The following is a 24,433-nucleotide window of genomic DNA, read 5'->3' as shown; positions in this document are numbered from 1 at the left end:
AATCAACACTGCAGTCTACACCTGGTCAAAAGTGTCCGAGCTGATTGTTGTGTGTCTGTTTGTTTGTTCTTTAGAAGTGCATGAGGAACACAATTGGAAGCAAATGAAGTTCTTATATTTAGATTGCTCTTACACGCTTTATTCAAAGGAATGATTAAGAATTGGAAGCAAAAGTGGCTTATTGCGGGACTGTGAATAAACTTGTGAATCAACTTACATCTTGCAGCAGCTTCTCCAGATTCTCCTGGAGTTCGTAGAAGTAGCGGGAAGTGATGAGGTCCTCTCTGCTTTTCTCCAGGCAGTCTCTGGACAACTCTATAAGCTGATGATGAATGAAGCTCAAGACCCCGTCGGCCAATGGGCAAATCTTCTCTGGGGCCGAGGAGGCAAGCAGCTCGGCCAGACGCTCCTCCATTTGAGCTGTTGCCTGAGGGGAGGAGGCGGAAGGCAATTACAGGGTGGGGAGAAGGATGAGTCACACATAGGAACGCTCATGTGAGACACATGGAGAGACAGTAAACGGCACGGCTATAAGATAATCTCATATGGAAGGGAAAATCCCTTCTAATTGAAAAATTAATTATTCAAAAATGATGTTTGATACAGGCCTGAAATAATGTACTCAATGAAACACTAAACTTCTAGTCTTTAGCATAATACATCATCTATGTCACAGTAATTGAACAAATACTTAAAGGGACAGGTCGCTGTAAGAAAAAAGAGAAATATGGAACAGAGACGAACACTGATGTCACATATTAATAAGAAATTAGAGTATTTTATTTCAAAATGCTGCTCATACAGCACTTACTGCAGCTGCTTCATTGAATAAAAACAACTTGCAATAATATTTCAGTTGTGTATAAATCCTGTATTAAATAGAAAATAGAAACAAAGCAAACGCATCGATCTCTTAGACTTCATCAGCCAGATCATTGGACAGCATTTCTGGATTTTTTTTTACGCATGTGCATATCTCTGCATGCTGGAGTCTTAATTTGCACTTGTGGATGTGCAGCCTTACTGCACAGTAATGAACAACATCTTTTTTAAAGCAGTGCTGCATTAGGGCTTGAAAATATATGCTCATTTTGAATATGTTCTTAGCACCAATTTATTTAACTACTGTGGTGCATCTATTTTGTTTTTTTTAAGTTATGTTCTCCACTCAAATTCAGGCAAATGCTGCAAAATTGATGGTGCTGGATAATGAACAAACACATAGCAATCCAAGTCTCTCTAGACAAAGAAATGAGATATTTGACCAAGTCAATGACCTGATATTAGCCTAATAGAGCATGATTTTCAGTTGTTAAACTGACTGCACAAAGATTCACAAACATGCAGCAACTAAAGCTGGCTGAGTAAAGGCCTAGCAGAGCATCTCGATGGAGGAAATGCAGCATATGTGATGTCCGTGGGTTCTAGACAGCAGTTTGTTTTTTTTTATCCACTTCTTAAAAACAATCTTAAAATATTGAACTACGTATAATGCAATTTACATTCTTTAACAGTTAACTCAATATATTAGCAACACGTCATGAATTAAAGCTGAACGTCTACGCTTTAGAAACATCTTGAAAGACCGATTTAAAATCCACCGGGGTGGTGTGCAGAGGCAATATGACAAAAACTGTGTCAATGATGAAAACCTAAAAAACACAACTAATATCAAAATACCATTGTTGTTTTTATAGGACTGCTTAAAACTGTATTAGTGGCTATAGAGATGAAATGTGTTCATTGACTAACTTAAGCAGAAGGTGTCTGAGCCCATGCACTTATTACAGAATCAGGTATGTTTTTGATGTAACGCTGCAGTTCAGCACTACTTCTCAGCGTGCTCCCTTGCTCACAGAAACATCTGTAGATTCTTCTTCTTTTTTTTAAATACACTGTGTACTAAAGATGATGAAATCCCCAAATTCTTGCAGTTGTCCAAACAGTAGTGAACTCTAAACATTTTTAATTGCTTGTTGTTTGGATTCTAGACCAACTTTGAAAGCAAAGACTTAAACTGAGGTTCTTGCATTGTTGTTCTTTTGTTCATCCCTTTTTTTTAGCACTTCCTTTAGTTTCTTTAGGAACTGTGTGTCAGTAATACAAACCTTTGGGAATCTCTCCTTGTACACATGGTTCATCATCATAATCTCATGGTCAAAGGACACAGGAGAGCGCCCAGGGCTGAAACAAAGCAAATGGAGATAATCACCAACTGTAAGCCATTAAAGTCTTAGCATGCCTTTAGTTAAATGTGCTGACAGGCAACAATTATTTTCAAAAAGCTGTTTAACATATGCTTTCCAGGACAGTCACACGTTACTCTTGATGTAGCTCATCAGGAAATTGTTCTGTGTATACTGTGGAACCAAAAACATGAGCATGTGATGCACAAACACTAGCATTTGAAGCCAAATACTTGTGAGAAGGGATCATGTGAGCATCCATAAATAATTCAGTACATAAGTCTACCTGTTCACTATGTCAGAATTAATGATAGTCATGGTCCTCTAATGTATAAAGTAGTAGACCCAAACTTTAAATCTCCAGATGTAAAAATGAATAGAATTTCTTTAAAGATTCTCTGTAACATACATAAAAAGCACAAACTAGGATAAAGCAAAGACAGATTTTTTTTTCTCCACAGATGAACATTTAGAAAAGTTCTGGTGCTCGTTTGTATTCTGAAAAAAAAAGATCCGCCCTGTCAGAAACAGGCCCGAGGAAACCGAAGTGACAGACAGGCTCGGTCAGCTCAGAGCAGAGGGGAAGAGAAAAGAGATGGTGCTCACACACAATAACAGGACCTGGGGGTCTTCATCATACGTGCATCTTCAGCGGTGTCAACCGAATACCATGACATCCTCTAGACTCACATGGTTGCACACACTGAGCAGCGCAAAGGTAACCCCTCTGGAGGCTGGCAGACCAACGGACAGCATGTGTGCGTCAGTAAAAAGCCAGGCATCTTCACTACTCGTCCAGCTCCGTGCAGCGAGTCTCCATTAGTCCTCGGGGGGTTTTCATGCCCTGACAGACTGACAGTGATGTCTCCTTTAGTTCATACTAGCACCAACAGTGGACTTCATTTTCTCTGTATTGTGCTTCTCCAGGGACTCATCCCTTTTCTTATTCTATCATGAACCAACCCCCACACCTGACCTCTCTCTACAATAACACAAAACAGCAACAGCAGCAATACCCTTGACCTTTCCATGTCTCACTTTCACAATATGAGATGATGACAGGTAGAAGGCAGTATGTGTGTGTATGTGTTTTAGTCACGGAAGAAACATTTAATTCTGAACAAGGCTTTGATAACCTTCGGTTTCATTTACTATCATATATGAAAGTGAAAACTGCTTTCCAAACGATGAGCATTTTAGGAACTTTAGGAATCTGGCACACAACATATCTTCATCTGTTTTAAACCATTAGTTTGGTTGTTATTAACTGTTCCTGGAATGATTTTAAATATCCTTCTTAAAGATACAATGAAGAAACACGGCCATAAATTCAACTGTTATTAAAATTGTCTAAGCTTGCCTTTAGTGTTACTCAGAAACAACTTGAATACATGTTTATTACGAGAAGGGTGATGCCAGTGTACTTGAGCACACTGGATTTTAAATTCTGCTCCCTCTTGTATGTAAATGGTCTGAGCAAAAGGAGGAAAATTAATGAAGGCATCTCTATAACGCAGCCCACTTCCATCCATTCATCCATTTATCCATCCATCAATGTACATCGACATCTATGGTCAATTTAGCAAGCGCTAAGCTATGTACAGGGTGTCTTTTGTCCTGTTTTCCTCCCATCACCCCCAGCCTGGCTGGAGTTTTGTCTCTATTATTGTAGGGTCTTTACCTTACAATATAAAGCACCTTGAGGTGACTTGTTAAGATCTGAGGTTATATAAATAAAATTTAATTGCACTGAGTGTATATTTCCTGTTTTTCAAGAGGCCTAAAGTGACTTTTTATTGCTCTTACAACTTAACCTCATAAAGGGTCATCACATCAAGGGGGTAAAACATTTTTGCTAAACTCAAATATAGTAAAATATCTAATTTTACAAAAAAAATAATTATTTGACCTGAAGGCCAACCAACAAGTTACTTGTTTTTAAAATGAATTGAAATCTTAAGAAAACATTAAAAAAGGAAGTGCAGAAAAGACACCTCACAATTTCTGCAAACTTAAGAGACTTAATATGACTGAGGTTACAAACCTAGCAAACAAACACAAAGACATTTTAGCCACCACACATCTGTTAGCATGAGTCACTGATAAACACACAAATATACTCGTGCACACAAGCACATACATGGTGACCTGTACCATGAGGTAATGCTCTGAGTCATCAACCAGCAGCTCAAAGTCCAATTACGAGCGTAATAGGAATGAGAACAGCCTGAACGTGACAAACATGCTGAACGTCATGAGCGCAGTTTATCACGCTGACAGATGACCACACACACACACACACACACACACACACACACACACACACACACCCCGCTGTGAAAAAGTATTTGCCACCTTCCTGATTTCTTACTTTTCATTGCATATTTGTCATGTTTCAGATGATGAAACAAATTTTAATACTAGGTAAACATAATCACAGCAAATACAAAATGCAGTTTTTAAATTATTATTTCATTTATTAAGGATAACCTTGGCAGCAATCAAGCAATTAAAAAAAACTGGTAAAAAAAACTGGTAAGGTTTGTTTTTTCTTTGCTGTGCAGGAAGTTTGGCTCAGTATTTGCAACTTTTTTTAATTCGGCTACATGTGAGGGTTTTATGGTCATGAGCACCTTAATCAATCAAATTAAGTACAGACCCCTCCCTTTACATATTTTCTGATCCAACTCTACGATAACGATTTCAAACTTAACTGAAAAGGACCTCATCCTTCCTTTTCACTGCTTCATTGTGAAACATCTGCAGGGACTGTTGAATTTGTTAACAGCTTAAAATTGAAAAAGCTAGAAGGAAGATGTGTTTTCAACTAGTTGATGAAAGAAAACTGTCTTTGTGACATAACGGCACAGCAATAAGACAGAATTCGGGTTTACTGATGCTTTACAAAAAGAAAAAGGCTAGAATATCTGTGCACGTACATGACTAACAAAGGCAATTGTTAGTCATGTACGTCAATCACCTGATGCGATAACATGTTCAACTTTAAGCACTTCTTTAATGTCCGTGTGCCTTTAAGGAAAGAGAAAATCAATCAAAACCTGTAGCTCTGCCACAGGGCTCAGTAAGTAAAGGAGGTGGAGTTTGTCCAAAACAGCCTGAGGCACTTTCTTAATTTTCACAGTATATCATTGGTGTCTTCTTTGTGTTCTTCTTGTTGGGCGCTCATGCCTGTGAGCAGCCTGAGCAGATATTAAAATAAATCTCCCATTCAGTGTGCGGTAGCGGACGCCAGAGTGAAATCCTCTGGATGAATAACATAAGAAAGCCAGACAAAGGCTAATTAGAACCTGGCTATATTTCTGCGGTAATGGGAAATAAAAACTGCCTCGCGGCAATCCCTGCGAAAATCGTTTTAGTCATTACTCTGAGAAATGACCTTGGAGAAGAGATATTGGAGCAAACTGTGGGACACTTGTTTTAGTGTGGGGCTGCAGTTCGAAAGTTAGCACTTATACTTTCAGAAAGATATGAAATTTGATAATTAAAACATTGGGTGAAGGCCCATTTTCTTTCTAAGTGGTGCCACATGTGACAAAAGGCACTCAAAATGCAAAAGAGCTGATTTCTGCAGAGGATAATTGAAGTAAATCAGATGAGACAGGGAATCAGACGGTGATGGTGAGGCTGGGGGAAGGCTGAGGTGAGGTGGGAGGAGAGATGATTGGTTGGTGTGTGTGTGTGTGTGTGTGTGTGTGTGTGTGTGTGTGTGTGTGTGTGTGTGTGTGTGTGTGTGTGTGTGTGTGTGTGTGTGTGAGAGAGTTTATGGATGCAATTCTCTCTTTTGTTTTTTTGTCTCTCTATTGCCTACGTGTTCTGGGGGGTCTTCATTTTTCTCGTGTTACCTTGTCTGTCTACATATTCCTGTTGTCTCGGGACTGTCCCTCATTCAATTTAGTTCCACTTTTATTTTGAAGGTTAGTTCCTCTTGTGCTTTTCTTTGTTATTCCTTCCTTCTTCTGCCCCCCCCCCCCCACCCCCCACTGGTGTCTGATTGACTTCACTCCTTATTACCCTTCTTCTTCAAAAGGAACACTCCTGGTCTTGCTATTTAGGATGTTTGAATTCCTAAAACAGGTGGTGAACAGAGGAGAGAGTACAGGAGAGGCTAGCCTGAAGAGCCATAACTGAAAATGGATTTCCCCTGTGGAAGTGTTTTGTGAGAACAAATGAGAATGTTTGAGTATTCACCAATAGAAAAAAACAAGAGGATGCTTTTTCATGTCATTCTTATCTCTACTTATTAAAAAAAGCAGAGATAAGTGTGTGTGTGTGTGTGTGTGTGTGTGTGTGTGTGTGTGTGCGTGTGTGTGTGTGCGCGTATGTGTGTGTGTGAGAAAAAGAGAGAGTGAGAGAGCGAGACAGAGAAAAATAACATTGCTGCTTCACAACTGAGGCGTCTGACTTGGGGAAATAAGACGCCTAATTGAGCGTGACAGAGAGGGGGGCACGTTGTGCCTTCACCACCAAAATTCATCGATGATGTCATTAAAATCCTCCAAGCTAAAACCTAATGAAAAGATAAAGGAACAGTGAAGGTATGTTTGTTTAGTGAATCCTAAAACAGTGGTGCAAATTCTTTTCAAAATTGATGTAAAGTGTAATTTCAGTACTTTGTCTTCATTTACTTTCTGGCTCTGTTTCCAGTCACGAATTTCAATTTGTGTTAAGCTGCTTAAACTCAACTATTTAAAAAAAATAATTATAAAATATTTTCTAGCTTTTTGTGTTTGCATACAGCCTTTCTTTGGAAGTACACATTTCATCTATAATCCGCAACTTGTTTCTATTGCGTGAAATTCGTTAAAGTTTAAATTGTCAGATAAATTAGTCATCTACCATTTCTGACTTTGCTGTTTGCTCAGCATAAAAGCACCAGAGAAAAGTCTGGACACACAGTGTAGAAAAAACACTGAAGAAAGCAAAGCTGTCAGGTGTGCTGATCCAAGCTACTGCTAAGATTAAGAGCAAAAGCCCTCTTAAGGCTTTTTGAAGTGCAGTCTTAAAAACAGCAAAATACTGTTATGAAAAAGGCTCAGAAAAAGAGGAGCAAAGAAGGGAATCAGTGCCTGCTGAGTATAAGCTCATTGGAGTTACCAGCCTTAAAAAGGTGTGGACGTCACAGAGATGCTCCCCGGAGATTAAGTAGTGCGCACCTCCCCTCATCAGTTGCTGTGTCTTTACCAGACACTGAGAAAAAGAAGACATGGTTTCTGCCTGTGACATTCCCACCATGAATCATTTAGAAGGAGCTGTTATTGTGTGGGGGCTTTGCTAGTAACGGTCAGATTTAAGCCGACACTTTAGTGGCAACCAAAAAATCCTGCAGTGACATATAGTCCACCTGGTTTGATCTTAGTGGGACCATCATTTATTCAGTGAGCCAGGCCACATCTTCAGGCTCGGTAAGGACTGTTAAAAAGGAAGCAGCAATGATGGAGTGCTGCATCAGTTAGCTTGACCTCTACACTCACCAACAGAAATGGTTGCAGACTGTAGAGTGAAAGGGAAGGAGACAAGAGCTGCTCAGCCTTGAAGGAACCCCCTCAGGTGATGGAAACTGTCCAGGTGATGACTGACAGATTGAAGAGTGTATAAAACTGATATGAATTTTAAAAAAAAATGTTTTTCTGTATTTAAACATCCTTGTTTACTACATAAATATGAGGTATATATATTTTTTGTTTTAGCTATGATGTCTTAACAGCCCAACAATACAAACGGATCTATGATCCTACTTTGCTTCTGCAAAAAATGAAATTAATAAAGAAGCTAGAGAATGACAAAAACAATGGTGAAGGTCATTCCTTACAACAGAATGATAAAATCATGATCATTCTATTATATATTATTGCTTTGCAGCTCATGTTCACTATAATGCCTCTCATCCAAATACACATACTCTTCTTCTCTTGCTCCTTCTTTTGTCTGATGGGTCCAGTCAGTGACTCCAGTTAATTTCTTTCATTGTTCTTCTTCTTTTATCTTTTTGCGTTTCCTTTTCAAACGTTTAAACTGCATTTACTCCTCACATTATTACTGCTTTCTGTTGGCTATTCCTCTGAACTTGTAGATTGTCTATAGACTGCTCATTAAAAGCTTTTTAATGACACTCACTGCTGGTAGACTAATATGATGTCAGGGTTTTGCTGAGGCTCACTCCTCCTTCATACGAGGGGGGCTGACAACCAGCCACAGTTGAAACACTTTTCAAAGTCACCTCAGAGTAAAGTAACTTGCTCACAGTCAGCAAGTGCTCTGTGCTTGTCAGCTCTTCTTTTATCTCTGATAGAAGCAGGTTGGTGCTAAAATGTAACATCTGAGATCTTTTTATTTCATTTTATTTTCTGACTGGAGAGATATCAAGGTTACATAGGGACACTGTTGATGGTGGATTACCTGAGATAGCAAACCACACAAACACACACACACACCACTAAACACAGCGGGAGTCTAATCAGATACACACCATGTAACTTGGTATTGCCTGCTTTCATCTCATAGGATGAAAGCATTCGATATCTATCCATAAAGAAACAGGGATAAAGATGAAGGGGTCAAAACAAGTGTGTGATACAAGGACATTTTAAAGAGGACTGATACAGAAAATCTGTAGATGATAGGATGAGGTGAAATCTGAAAGTATCTCTTGACAACCAGGAACAGAAATAGAATCACAAAAAAGCAAAGATGGCTGGAGACGGCCAAAGACAACGCAACACCGACAGAGCTACAGTTTGACAGGTGAGTGTCACAGTGAGGACTATTCTCACTTACACCTGTCATGGGTAAGTCAGAGGAATAAGTGTGACCTTTTTAAGACTGACAAATACACACACAATCTGGGTCTGCTAATGTTTGTTCATCCTTTGTGAAATGCTATTTTAGTGCTATGCTGTATTTAAAAATCAGACCTCCACAAGTGAAGGGGCGCAGCAGTGTGAGCCTCCTCTACAGACCAATGAAGGCCCAGCAACTTTACACTCAAAATGAGCAATCATCATCCAGGACTGACTGATAAAGCTACGTTGCATCACTTTTTCTGACACAAATTGAAGGTGAGAAAAGCCATCTCTAGATCACGGGACAGAAAGGATACATTTATGAGATTACTTTTAAATTCAAGTACTGACTTGATCTGAATGGTCTGCACCTACAAGTGCAAAAAGATCTACATTGTTTGTAAAATTGTACATTTTACAAAGACATAATACTGGTTGATTAAGCTGAGAAACTATACTCCTTTTTGAAAATTATATGCTCCCTTTGAATGTAAAACAAAATTGAGAGAGACATGTTTAGCAGAGACATGTGTTGCATCAACTCTTCTTTGAATAGCAAGCAGGGTTTGTGCATCTGGGCCCTACAAGGGTTTTTCTTTTGCAGGAAGCCTCTAGCAGCTATAGAAAAAATGGAGGGCATTTGCTTTATCGTTCATTTCTGCTTTCCGCTAACACGTAGGCTGGGTTTCATGTGGCATTTTGCTGGATCCAATCAGAGTATATCTTGTGAGCTAGCCCAGAGCTCCTACCTTAGGCTGCGGGACCGTGGTCTCATGGCGGGGGAGCGTCGTCCCTCCTCATCTGTGATGCTCTCAGAGCTGAAGTGTTTGGTAAGGAAGTGCAGCTCGTCAGGTGTGGGCTGGAAGGGCAGCTGGTGCAGCTTCTCCTGGGATGAACAGGAGGACTGTGAGAGGAGGAGCACAAACGGAGCATAGATTACAACCAGCACTGAAGCTACAGTGAGGAGTTAGGCCGGAGCTAAACTGGGATTAGAAGAACTCTGGGTTGAGTTTGTCTTTGGAGTAAAGTTTAGTCCCCTTCTCATTAGAGGAGAAAGGGACAGGAAAAGCAGATTACTCAAAGCTGGAAATGCCTGTAAGGTTTGAAGGGAGCTAAGCTAGGATTATACTACAGGCTAAAACTATTTTTGCTTGTATGATGTATTTTTGAAAAGTTAAAGTGCTCTAAATGGAAATTGGCGCAAGGACATTCTAGCATTATCTCTAGCTGGAACAATTTGTGGTAGTCTGTCCTTGCAGGAATTCCTGGTGTTTCTACACAGAAAAACAGAGTGGAAAGACTGAAGAATGAAGTGCTTGGCATAGCTGTAAATCTGTGTGTCATCAAATTATAATGTATGTAGCTTTGCAATTCCACTACTGGAAAGGTTTTCCAAACAACTTTAAGCTGAACTTCAGTGAATGTGAGTTTCTAAAGCTGACAAGTGAAAAGTCCCTGGTTTGATTTCAGTAGGAGGCACGAATCCTTTTGGGGTTGTGACAGAAAGGGCATACAGCATAAAAAAAACCCCCACCAGTTAGGGTGAAATTCACACAACAAAGGTCTTATTTGTCCGAATAAGATAAAAGAGAAGGGGGGCTCGGTTCTCTCTTACTACAATGATTGTGTTAGTCTGGATGCTCAAGTTCACGGCTTCTCAGACAACTTAGCCAGGCTGCTGCCTTTGATGCACAGCAAGTCTCATTTTAAAGGCAGGAGCCACAGAGGAAGTGTGCAATTTTAAAAAAGGGAGATGAAAGAACAGCAGAAGGTAAAGGACAAGGAGGAGAATAAGACCAAGTGGGACATTTGACATGTCCCTAAGAGTGAGGGAAAGAAAAAGAGTAGGACGCAGAAGTACACAGTAAGGTATCAGAATGAAGGAATCAGCAGTGGAGGCTACGGCAGTTTTGCAGCTTTGTAGTAAGTGAAATAAAGTATGTGTTTCTAGTTTTCATGGATGAGTCTATAGATCACTACAGCAGACATACAAATACATGCATAGACAGAGTATAGTGAATTTATTTACCGAGACAGTGGAACTGGGAGTGTTAGTGCCATATCCAGAGGAAGGCAATGAAGCGAGAGACCAGCGTCTGCCATCCGTCCTTAAAAACAAAGAGCGAACATTAAAGAAAATGAATGAAGACATCAGCACTCAATGATCATTTTCAGTGAAATACCACATATTCTCCACAGCCAGAATAACAAGATGAAGTAGTGTCACATACAGTGGAAAAGTATTACAGTGGGTGGAAGAAAAGGTGAAGCGGAAAGATAGCATGGAACCTAATGTGTGCAAAAAGCATCCACTGAGACTTTGCACACGTAAAGAGAAGCACCACAGAGTTCACAGACTCGACAGCTCATCCTGTGTCAGAAAAGCCGGATTCTTTACTTCACAAATACCTTCTGGTTATCAAACATTAGCCAGCTTTTTGTCACTTTCAGTAAATATTCATCCTAACAAACCTGAAGTGCCTCCTTACCCCTTCTGTGTCTCAGCTCCAAATCCAATTAAACATGTCCGACTTTAAAAACATCTCGCAAGTATTTCATTTCTTTTTGTTTTACACTTTTGGCTAAAACGAGTGAAACTTCTTCTGGAGATTTTTGAAGAAATTTATAAAAAGATCATAAAAGCACTTATTTAAATGTCTAAAAAATGATTTGTTTTTCCTCTAAAAAAACAAGACAAAACCCTGTGGTGTTCATTATGATATTTGTTTATGGATGCAATTCTCTCTTTTGTTTTTTTGTCTCTCTATTGCCTACGTGTTCTGGGGGGTCTTCATTTTTCTCGTGTTACCTTGTCTGTCTACATATTCCTGTTGTCTCGGGACTGTCCCTCATTCAATTTAGTTCCACTTTTATTTTGAAGGTTAGTTCCTCTTGTGCTTTTCTTTGTTATTCCTTCCTTCTTCTGCCCCCCCCCCCCCACCCCCCACTGGTGTCTGATTGACTTCACTCCTTATTACCCTTCTTCTTCAAAAGGAACACTCCTGGTCTTGCTATTTAGGATGTTTGAATTCCTAAAACAGGTGGTGAACAGAGGAGAGAGTACAGGAGAGGCTAGCCTGAAGAGCCATAACTGAAAATGGATTTCCCCTGTGGAAGTGTTTTGTGAGAACAAATGAGAATGTTTGAGTATTCACCAATAGAAAAAAACAAGAGGATGCTTTTTCATGTCATTCTTATCTCTACTTATTAAAAAAAGCAGAGATAAGTGTGTGTGTGTGTGTGTGTGTGTGTGTGTGTGTGTGTGTGTGTGTGTGTGTGTGTGTGTGTGCTGAGTCATGCAGGACAGAGGGCAGGAAGAGGCAGGCGGAAAAGTCAGAGGTCAGAATGGAGACATTACCTGTCAGACCTGTGTCCATGGCTGTGAAGAAGACAAGACAATGGTTTTCTTTTTATTTATTTATTTATTTTTATTGCTGTCACACAGACTGAAAAATAGATGCAAATTGCCTCAGTTGGTTTTCCAAACAAAACATATCTGATAAAGAAAAACGTTTAACTGCTGATACTTTGTTGGCAGTGCAGAGTGGCACACTTTTTGTTGCAAGCCATATGTATTTTTTATTTTATGACAACAAGCACAATTATTTTCATGCAAAGCCAAATGAAAAATACATTTAAATGAAAGTGTTTCTGGTAAAATAAGGCTTTTATGCGAGTAGGAACAGTAGGCCCGTCATATCAGACTCCACCACACGGTGTCCCTCTCACCCCACAGTGTGCTGAGCAGCGGCAGCTCTGAGGTCAGTGGCTGGACAGAGAGGGATTTCCAATTCAAATCAGCACTAATGCTCCTTTTCGCTGCTGCACCTCACACACACAGTGTCTCGGTGTTTGATGACGTCGTCGTGCAAACAGCCTGCCTGTTCGGCTCAGTCCTCGAATGGAGAGTCTCAGTTCAATCAAATAGATTCCAACCCCCCCACCACAGCTAGGGATCACAGTGTCTCACAATAGTTCCCGGAAGTTAGCAACATACGCTAGCCACGGCACAGATATGAGAGTACAGATCTTTTAAAGATAAGATATGTAAAATAGTATTTACAAATTTGCCTCCTCATCAGCTCACACACTCATTTACATCAGCAGCTGCTCAGCTCTCATAGGTCACTGAGTTGTTTAACACTGTTTCAAAGATACGGACATTAAAAGATGAAGTACACCTTATCTATTTGGGCTCAACATCTGCAATCTAATACTTTATTTCTATTTTTTTTCCTGATGTACTGTATAACTTAAAACTGAAAAGAACTGGTAAGAGCTAATGATCACTAATACAATCAGTTTGTTTATTGAGGACAACAGCGCTTCTGTGTTTTTTACATGTGTGACTGCAAACACAAACATCCTTAGCACATAAATGGAAGTCTTACCTGCGAGCAGGAACAAAGGAGAAGTGTGCAGCTGTGTTGGGAGAGAAGTTGCGAGGACTGTCCAGTGGGCTGGTCCCTGAAAAACAGAAGTAAAGGAATAAGCAGGAATGACAGTAAGACAGACAGAAAACCTACATCTGTGTTCACGTGATGAGTTCTTTCTTTAACACAGTGAACACTTTTGTGGCAGCTAATTCAGGGAGAATCACAGGGAATGAAAATCATATCCGATTACCTTAATTAACTTCTCATCAGCCATGAAGTAACTGATCGGGATGTGTTTTGTTAACGTGTGCCATTTTACTAATAAAAGACAATGTGTGAAGTCTTAATCCAGTGAATTTGCTCAGTGAAAAGAGATTTAAGAAAATTACACCACAGACTATGCAAATAGGTAAGAAAAATGTTTTTTGGGTTTTTTTGTCATCTCTGGACTTGTCATCTCATGTCATTGTTGCTCAGCAACTTGGTGCTACTATTGTTTGTATCAGGGATCAGCGCATCATGCTGATGCCAGTGAGCATGCCAACCAACCATGATCACGGAAAAGAAGATGCAAAGATGCAGAAGAGGAAAAGGGGATGTCTGCAAACGCACAACTGGTAACTGAGACTGATGATAAAGATGTGAGATGTCTTTTTTAAGTGGAGTTCAAGGAAATAAAAATCCAAGACAAAATAATAAAGAAAGAGGCAGAGGGACTTTGTATTACTACTCTGATCAAAGCCCAAGTAACGGCTCCCAGTAATGATATCATTATATCAATAATAAAACATAGCAAAGATATGTGCTTACTCAAGACAGTAATCTCAAATACAAAATAATATCTGTGGATCAGAAAAAAGAAAACTTTGTCTTTACCAAAAGCTGGTTAACTTCCTTTTACTTTACCCTCTTAGCTCATTACCTACTGACTAGTAAGATGCATTAGAGGTAAATTCAGTAACTGTGTCGGAGATTTGTTCCATGCCAGGACTAATATTTTTCACCTTATAGATACTTTGCTTGAGCAGTATTACTACAAAACACTGCAAATATTTCCATCCCAACCCAAACCAAATACTTGGACTATAATATACTATTATATTTTTATAAATGTCTTCTTCTGTACAGGGTCTAACCAGAAACCTACTCTCGATGACATCACCAAGTTATTTTTGACCAGAAGATTTCCTTTGACGCAAACATTAAATAAATATGCCTTCTTTCATCTGTGCAGTATTGTTCATACTGGGGTTCTTAAAACTTTACAGAATGAATTATTTGTGCTGCAAGACATCTTCCTGCTGCATTTACCAACCTGAAAATATGAATGGGAAGATAAAAAGGCCCTCACTGTGAAAACAGAGCATGCGTTAAGTGTTCTGCTCATTCATTTGTTTTCCTTTATTCTCCATCACTTTAAATTTCTGACCTTGAACAAGACAAGAGCAAAATGAGAATCCGAATGTAAGATGTATGAAGAGAAGAAGCGTGGGCGATATGCAGAAAATAAATAGGAAAAATAAATAAATAAATAAACAGGGGAAGTGGCTGTAATAGAAGACAGAGAGGAAAGAAGATGGGCTCTCTCACAACCTGATTGAGTGTCTCATTAAGTGAACGAGCACACAGGGGAAAGTAAAAGGTAAAGATCTTAAAGGAATGACTCGTCTGTCTTCTTGAATCACACAGAAAGGTGGAGTTAAAAATTTAGATTAAGATAAAGTAGGTGAACCACCTGCTTTTTACATTTACTATTACACTGCTGAAAATATACAAAGATAAATGAATGCAGTTCAGTTAACTCCTTTTACATCACTTAGACTGATAACACATCATATAATGATTGTGGCAATCAGTGAGTTAATTACTTTTAACTGGATAAAGGGGAAGAAAAAACAGCTTCCCCAAACAAAATCACGTGTAAGTAGCTAAACAATAACTTAGTTTGAGAAACTGGGGACACAAACACTCAATTTCTGCTTCAACTTCAACACAGAAGGGAAACATTTCTCTTCACTGAACACCAAATATCTCCAGAACAGCTTGAATTGACTGTGAAGCTCATAATGCAGCCATTGCCACAGAAGCCACAGATGATCCTCTGTTTAATAAAGCTGACATTTTTTAATTAAATATGCTGACATATCCGAGCAAAAGCAGTGGAATGGATATTCACGGTCAGTATCTGCAGGGAGAAACAGCACTCTGATAATAATTCAGCAGAATGAGGCTGAAGGAAGAAAGGGTGAACACAGATGAATAGCAGAGGAACGGCTGGCTGCCTCAAAAACAGGAGGAGAGATTAAGTAGTCGGACATTTCCACATCAATTATGCAGTTTTCTCCGCAGCATGTCTGGACAGAGCAGAAACTCAAATATTAATGCGAGCATTTGATTGTCGTCAGATGGGAACCTCTGTCTGTCTAGTTGGCTGTGCAGAACATGTATGCACATATTGGAGTGAACAGGTAGGTTATTAGTCAGACAGATTGCTTGTTAGTGTACATCTTACTTGTGTCAAATGTCTTATACATGATGTAGTATGGCTGCAAGGATGCTGCTGAAGTTGCATTTAAAAGGACATGGAGTTGTCCCTGGAGCTGTTAGCAGGCTCACCCACTGCACCGATCCTCCCTGTTCATATTTTATACTATACTTAGAACTGTGTGTGCATATGTGCGTGGACATTATTTAAGATCCATCTCTCTCAGCAAAGAGAAATCAGACACATCAGCGATGGGTCAACTGGTGTGTTTGTGTTTAGAAAGGATGTTTAGGTCTCCTCAGACGTTTTTGCACGAGAATGTGTTTGTGCTCATAGGTTGATGACAAGAGTACCAGATGCACGCACAGGACACGCAGTCACGCAGTGTTTCACCACAAAAGAAAGTCACTTTAATCCTTTTTTTAATCACCAAAGACCGAACAGATTGTCATGAAACATAAAAACTAGACATTCCTTCGCTATTTGCTCTCCCAGCCTGTGGTATCCTCTTTTATGGGGAAGACACTCACAGCACCTGCAGGTTTTTGCCAAATAATATATTGATATGTATTTAATACTTGTGTGTATTAACACCTTCACAATTATAAGTCCATGAGCTAATGGACTTACTGACATATAGGGCTGCCACGATTTGTCGACTAGTCACGATTACGTCGACTATCAAAATCGTCGACGACTGATTTAATAGTCGACGCGTCGTTTGAAGCTTTGTAAGATCACAAAAGACGCAGGAATAAGTGGCAGGATTTAAGAGTGTAATAACGGACTGAGACAGAAGATGGCAGCACTGCATGTACAAGGATGCCAGCTGCCGTTAAACCGCGAAGAAGAAGAAGCTGTGTCCCAGAATTCATAGCGCGGCCCAGCTCAGTTTCCAACAATGGCGGCAGCTAGTTAGTTTTAATATTACTCTTATTATTCTTTCTGGGCCACAAAATAAACGTTTAACATATTTTCAGGCGAGAATGTAGCTGTGTAAACCTCAAATATCTGCTCAGTTTATCAGGACACCACATATTTTCAAAAGCGCTCCGACGTTTTCGGAGACGTCTGTTACCCACTAGCTCGTTAGCTAGCCGGGGGCAAGGCTCACTAGAGCCGTGAGAACACCGGACTCCCTGCAAATTGTTTTCAAACCCACCACCGTCTTTCGCTACTCAGGTTAAACATACATAAGTCACTTAGATAACTTACAAATGTTATTGTTTGGCTTTTTTTTTAGTATTTTATTTGTTCCTGAGTAAATCGGTTTGGCTGAGATTAAAGTTATAGTTTTTACACAGCTGAATAAACGTCAAGCAGACAGCTGATTATCAGAAGTGTGAGATGCTCGAGAATATACTCCAGTGTCCCGTTAGATTTTAGATAGCAAGGAGTTTATTAAACTTCACCGAAACAATCTGCAAATTTCATTAAAATTTAATAAACTATCATCTTGTCTTTATTTTTAGTTAGCACATACCTTAAACACTTAAAGCTGTAAGCTAATGATAGTTATATAAGAGCAGATGCATGCTGGTGCAATAAGCTGTACGTTTTACTCCAATGGATGATGATCTGATTAGTTGACTAATCGCAAAAAATAATCGGTGACTAGTCGACTATCAAAATAATCGTTTGTGGCAGCCCTACTGACATATAATGTATGTTCAACACAACATGCAAATCATGAGTGCTGAGTCGATGGCTCGCAAGTATTTTGGACTGAACTCTCCACGTTTTTTGACAGAGATTAGAGCCGACTTGAAAACTCAAACAGACCTGATCTAAGATCACGTCTATGCTTTGTGGATCTCCCATGTGTGTCTTTATATGTACTGCAGTAAAGTGAAATAGCAGCAATGTGTCCATCTATTGATCGTGCAGTCTCAACTGACACCACAGTCAGTTATAATTATGCCACAATCAAATAGTTTCCAAAGAAAAATCACTATGGAATCTATGAAAAAACACTGTGGCATGAATTTTGCACCTGAATAAGAAAAAGTGAAGTGAAATGTAAATTATAACTGAGTGCATGTAGTAAGAAGTCTCATCACACCATATATAGAAGCTACTTTGCTGTCACATTTTTAGGTTTCCTGCAGTAAACTGCAGTGACAGTGACCTACTTTAGCAAAAACCAAGACATATGCTTTCATATCAGATACATGCAAATGTGATATCTACTCTGTGGCTCTTCATTTTCACTTGCCTGCTCCCTCTCCGGTGAAGACGAGGTGGGGAAATCAAAATAATTGGGGAAGGGGTAAAAAGAAATGTGCAATACATGCATATGTATGTATAAATATATTTAGCCTTGAGTCTGTGACATGAAACTGAACAAAAGAAAAGCCATCTTTCTTGCAGTCCTTCATTACAATTGCAAAAATGAGCAGTGGTTTGACAGTATTCATCTCGACTCAGAGCGTATAGCTGCCAATCACAAGCTGACCTTTACCAAATAACAGCTTTCTGTCAGCCAGGAGAGCGGAAACTACGGGCTGGTGAAGTGAAACAAATAGAAAAGATGGAGATATTCTGTGTGAGTAAATGGGGGAGAAGAGAAGAGAAAATGAAGCTTGATGTTAAAACATTACAAAAATATCAAGAGAGGAGAAAAAGAGATCATGAGAGAGGCAACAAGGGATTCATGCAGACCTCCAACATTTAATAAGTCTTTTTTTTTTGGAGAGGATTGGTGCTCATCAGACCCTCAGGATATTAGACTGAAGAATTTCCATCTGATTAGCAGCAAATGGCTTGGTGATTGAAACTATGATGAAATTCAGGATTATGGCAAGAGCGAGAAACTGAGGAGGAGGAAAAGGGAATGAAAGGACAAGGCTTAACCTCCAGTGGTTCATATTAATCAGTTCGTGTCTACAATGAGATATCACAGCCTGGATTAGACAGTTACAGTGGAAGTGTGGAGCTGTGTTCACACGTGATATGAAACCAAAATTTACATTATTCAAGTAAACAGATTCAAACTAAACAAAGTGTAACAGGACAGAAAATGAAAAACAGCATCTTTAATTAGTGCTGTTTAATTAGAGGTATTTAATTCCTGCGCAGGGTCTAGGACACATAGACAGCACTGCAGGACTAGTGGCACAGTTACCATGGCAATGTAGCAGCTGGAAGATGTAAATGGAGAGGAGGAAGGGAAGATAGAAGAATGGAGCAAAAGAAGTGTACAGTATTAGTAACAGCAAACCACACTGTGAATACAAACAGGCAACCACAGATCACTTCTACGCACTGCAGATGCCCCGTAGGACATCTATCCAGTCAGATATGAAACTATGAAAAGAAAATCATCATGTCAAATAAGTAATGTATGATGGTGAATTACTCCACATCGAAAGGAGCCAGCTGAGGTGGTTCAGGCATCTGACAAGGATGCCCCCTGGGCGCCTCCTGGGTGAGGTGTTCCAGGCATGTCCCACCGGGAGGAGGCCCCGGGGCAGACCTAGGACACGCTGGAGAGATTATATCTCTCGGCTGGCCTGGGAACGGCTTGGTGTTCCCCCGGATAAGCTGGAGGAGGTGGCTGGGGAGAGGGAGGTCTGGGCCTCTTTGCTTAGGCTGCTGCCCCCGCGACCCGGCCTCGGATAAAGCGGATGAAGATGGATGGATGGATGGATGGATGATGGTGAATTTTTTTATCCTCTCAGTGAGCTGCCAAAAACAGTTTAAAACCCCCTCTCAAAAACAAAAACAACATGTCTTTTATTTCCAACCCTTTCCATTGTCTTTTGCTAACTTCAGCCATCACAGTATTGTTCCTGTGTCATTTCACAGCATAATGAAATACAGGAAAATCTGATTAACAGATCAGTGCTTCAGCATACAAGTAGAATCTGTGCACCTTTTAGTCAGAACAGAAACCATACACTAACCACAGGACTACAACCTATAGATATTCAGCTGATATTCAGGGAAGACAGCAATTTACTTTATGGTGAACAGCAGCTCTTGTATAAATGATCATTCACTGACACCAAGGTCGCCAGTCACACAATAGACTGGTGCCAAAATAAAACAGTGCTTGTGCTATGCTGTGGGGAGTGGAGGATGACAAAGCTCCCATCAGTAGCAAAGGCTCGCTGATTGCTTGGCTCTAAGCCTGTGTTTCATAGTTCATGAGTAGTTTATGAAATCAGTATCAGGATATCAATATTTAAATATATATTTTGGTGGCTTCAGAAAATGGTTTGAGATCAGTGTCTGAGAAAGAATGTTACAAGAGTAAAAATAAACTTTACATTTACAAAGTGGCTTTTAAACTTCATTTGACTGACTGACCAAACAATACTTGTTTAAACAGTATAAACCAGCACTGTGCAGTAAAAAGTCTTTAACTGAGCTGGATTTAGCATGTTTGCAAAATTTATTTGCACTAAATTTTAAAACGCTATTAAAATTTAAATTGTTGCTGGTTTTGTTGCTGTTTGTTATTTAACTCTTTTGGAATTTAAGTTTATTTTACCATGTTAAGAAAACTTTTTCTCATATTGTCCGAAATATTGTTATTGCCAATATAATTTTGAGGCGATGTCACCCACCCAAAGAAACACTACTACCACTATCGGGTGAAGGTAAACACAACATGGTAATGAGTGTTTCTCTGTGTCACGCAGCCTCTCCTTAATATTCTCTCCTCAATATTTTACTATCTTTCCATCTTTCATATTCATTGAGCTCTCGCTCTCTCTCCTCCCATTCAGTTACTGCCACCAATAATCCTTTTCCATTCTGCTGTTTCAGTCTATATTTTGATTCCTTCGCTCAGTCCCCTTCAGGCACCATCAATCATAGTTTTTCTTTTTTCCATCTCTTTTCCATCTATACATTCGAAGGGTGGAGGAGAGGATGGGTGGGTGTGTGGGTTGGTGGGTTTGTGCGCTTGTCTTCCTGTCAGATGTGTTCAGAAGACATTTTGTTAGCACACATTTCATCGAATCATTTGGTGTGTGTGCATACAGCTTCTAATATCAGCACACACACTTTTTCATAGCGAACGTACGTATGATGGCATGGTGGGTGGAATCCTTTTGAAGTGACTCTTGCCTGCTTCTTCTCAGGAGTATTTCAAGAGTATTTGATAAGGGTGAAATATTTTTCTTTCTATAAATGTGTCAGTTTGTCAAAGATCAAGGCAAAATCTCATCTTGATGTATTTCCTGCTGCAAGATCAGCTTAAAGTTATAGACACTGACCTTACACAGGGAGACAAGAAAATGCAATACCAATTTGCCAAATTTGACGAAGTGGAAGCAGCTTCCCAATGATTTTATGTGCTCTAGCACATTACAAAAGGCTAAAGCACATAAAATCATTGGGAAGCTGCTTCCACTTCATCAAATTTGGCAAATCTAAGTCACCCAGCAAATCAGTGGTTATGCAAAATTATTGTCAAGGTGCTTGACTTCTTTTTATCTGATGAGATTAAGCAATCAAAATTCTGTCAAGAAACTACTGCTAATTGTGCCAGAGTGCCCTCAGATTATACAGTCCAGAAAATGTATACACTATCCAAAAAAACAAAACAAAATTCACCCATATTGGGGACTCCCCTGTTGTCCAAAAACAGTTGGGACATGGATTCAAGATCTTTAGGGAGTTGTTGGATGGGTTTGGGGAACTGGATGCTGACACGTTATTCTCTGTATTATGTGGATTTCAGAGCGAGTGGATCTCACAGAGGCTCAGTCAGATTATGAAGTAAGGTGTCTGGAGACTGAGCCACTTCAGACTCTTTTCTTTGTAACTTGAAAATAGTAAAGAACAGCAAAGGTGTGGTGCGACGTACTATCCTTCTGTTATCAGCAACTGCTCTTCCTATGAGAGTTGTGCCTCGTCTTCAGCAATGTGTTCGTGGGAGTAACGGTAAGTGACATTCGCATGAATGCCTTCGACCCGAGGTTTCCCAGAAGAACATTGTATTGTAACAAAATAATCACCTGCATGCTCAGCATATATGCATATGTTTCAGTGATTTTAAAAGCTATACAAATATTGCAGGAATGCATACGAATTCAAGCCAATCAGCAAAGACAACCATCAGTCTGTCTTCTGTCTTGCATTACTGTAACGATATCTTGATGATGTCAGTTTTAAAAGTGTGAAAATCTAAGTAATGCATTGGTAACAATCTATACAATAATTAAGATGAAGTAAATATTTCATCTTAATTATAGTAACATGGTGTTAAATTACAAATAATAATATTTACTAATCAATAATAATGGCAACATTTATTTAAGGAGTAGGTTTGTTTAACAAAAAATACTTATTTTCTAAATATGTTTCATATTATACAGATAAGAGAAAATTACTTTAAAATCGGAGAACATTTTGCTAATATTATTTGCTTATTATTTACAAAGATTACATTTTAAAATAAAACTTTCTTTACTTACCCAGGCATTTAAATGCTTTTGTTAAAACCCTGAAGCAATTTTACAATAAAGAAAATAAACAATGAAGTATTTTTTTTTATTTCAGATTTCAAACTAATTAGTAACCAATGGATGAACATTAAAAGTACTAAATATTCAACAGCAACAAACTATTAGCTAAAGCATCATTATAAAAAACAATGGTTATTAATAAGTGTTAAAAATAAAAGTCTGTCTGCGGCAGCTGACCGTATGTCAGCCTGTGCATTCATTCACACAAACAAACATCTCACTGTGCGATCTCAGTGTGCTACCGGAGCTGTTAATTGAGCTTTGTTGGTGTGTGATTGTAAACAACACGACTCCATGTAATGCAACTTGTCTGCTGTTACTACACACTTTTAGCAGAACAACAACATTTGAGCAGAGTCAAAGTTTCCAATAAAACAACACCTAAATTATCACCTTTTCATCATAATTTATTCAGCAACTTTTGCTATGCTACCAGTGAGAGTGGATTTGGACTACTGAAACTGGTACTATGGATACTGATGATATTACAGTATTGAGTATATCAGGTCTATAGTTTGAAACATCAAAGGCAGTTTATATAAAGGAGTGTGTGTTACCTGTGTGTCCATGCAGAGGTGAGTGTGGTCGTGGCAAAGTGGGCGAAGTGCTGGACGTGACAATCAGGCTCTTCCTGTTGCTTGCCCGACAACTGAGAACAAAAACAAAGGCAATTTAGTGACTTCAGCTTAATCTAAGTTCAAATTTGAAACAAATAAAGTCAGGGTAATTAACTCTTTACATAAGTACAAGGATTTCATAGAACCTTCAATGAAGGACACATTCCTGGCATGGAATTTGCTTCTATAAATGTTCCTTGGGATTTCATAGCCACAATCACCAGTCACAGACATTATGAAAGCACATCATAACCTCACACACTCTTATGAATGCTAAGTTAGTCATTTGTTCTTGTTTACTCTTATCGACTCTTATAGAGTGAGGTGCGCTCAGCTGAATTACATCTTATGCAGAAGATGTAGTTTTAACAAAATAAGAGACTGAAAGGTTTGGGCTGGGAAAAACAGACAGGCATCGTTAGATGGTACTCTGTAGGAGACCTCAGCTCCCCTTTGGGCTAAGATGCTCATACGGATGTGTACATACTGCTGTACCAAAGACACTCGTCGAGGAAAGAGCAATCTGCTTTAAAGCTGTGACATCTGTCCCTAGACAGAAGGAGAAGAGGAGGAAATGAGGGGGCAGTCTTCACAGCTAACACCTCCAACATAAGCTCACAAGATTATTCGACTTTGTTGTTTACTCTGAAGCTCCGAGCCAAGTGTGCCTGTAATGACTTAGGAAGGGCTAGCTTCACTCAGGGGAAATTACAGATGGAAGAGGATGCTGTGATGTGGCATCCAGGTACGCTGATATGATATCTTTCTAAAGTGACACATTTGCTCAGCAGCCACCTCTCACATTCAGACAACACTGGCTGAGAACAATGCACGTGAAGGCAGATGCCCATGTTGTTTTTAATGAAAACGCAAACATAGTGACTATATTTTAAAAATGAGCATTACACCTATTCTGTCATGCTTTAAGAGTGACAGAGAACCAAAAGCTGTATGTTCACAAAAGATGCTGCACAACGATTGCTAAACAGTATAAAAGCTAGCAAAGCACAGGAAGCTAAACTCAGGCTATAGTGATAGGCGCCCAATGTTATGAAAACAGGTGAGTGAACAAGGCGGAGGACAAGACCGACTGAGGGAATTAACTGGGAAGAGGGAAGAAAATGGGAAACACGTGAAAACCGCCACATGTGAGAACAACTAGACAAACATTAAGTAAAAATCAGAAGAAAAAAACCCCGAGAGAATTCACAGCCAAACCAAAATGGAGACGAGAGACCTGGACTACAAAGCAGGATGTTTTTTATCCAGGTAACGTCATGTTCAATCCCATTTTATCTACAATGAAGGTGGCTCACTTCGTGCTGGAGTATATTGTTTTGGTAGTTTTTGCTGCAAACCTAACCTGCTCAGGTTATTTTTCAGGTTAGGGAGCAATTGGTGCAAAATCAACACCTACTGACCAATTAACTTTATGGAAAACAGCAGTCACTATTACTGGAAGACCTCGTGCGTGGATGGTAGGAGTGTAA

The 24,433-nt window shown here is 39.4% G+C and overlaps 1 protein-coding gene across 10 annotated transcripts in view; it reads right to left on the bottom strand.

Moving 5' to 3' along the window:
- mast2 (microtubule associated serine/threonine kinase 2) overlaps positions 1-24,433 on the bottom strand; it is a 145,490-nt gene that overhangs the window by 26,726 nt on the left and 94,331 nt on the right. For 7 of the 10 annotated variants that reach the window (XM_080887876.1, XM_080887879.1, XM_080887878.1 and 4 more), the window contains 7 exons: positions 22,884-22,975; positions 13,378-13,453; positions 12,345-12,365; positions 11,016-11,094; positions 9,736-9,890; positions 2,109-2,184; positions 218-427 (listed from right to left, as the gene is read on the bottom strand). In XM_080887876.1, the coding sequence (XP_080744002.1) occupies positions 218-427; positions 2,109-2,184; positions 9,736-9,890; positions 11,016-11,094; positions 12,345-12,365; positions 13,378-13,453; positions 22,884-22,975 (709 nt within the window). The remainder of the gene's footprint in view (positions 1-217; positions 428-2,108; positions 2,185-9,735; positions 9,891-11,015; positions 11,095-12,344; positions 12,366-13,377; positions 13,454-22,883; positions 22,976-24,433) is intronic. The other 3 variants (XM_080887880.1, XM_080887884.1, XM_080887877.1) reach the window with 1 other exon arrangement.

The sequence above is a fragment of the Rhamphochromis sp. 'chilingali' genome, assembly GCF_963969265.1.
Source record: "Rhamphochromis sp. 'chilingali' genome assembly, chromosome: 7".
Lineage (NCBI taxonomy): Eukaryota > Metazoa > Chordata > Actinopteri > Cichliformes > Cichlidae > Rhamphochromis > Rhamphochromis sp. 'chilingali'.
The sequence above is the reverse complement of the archived record's forward strand: the minus strand, read 5'-3'. Positions and strand labels throughout refer to the sequence as shown.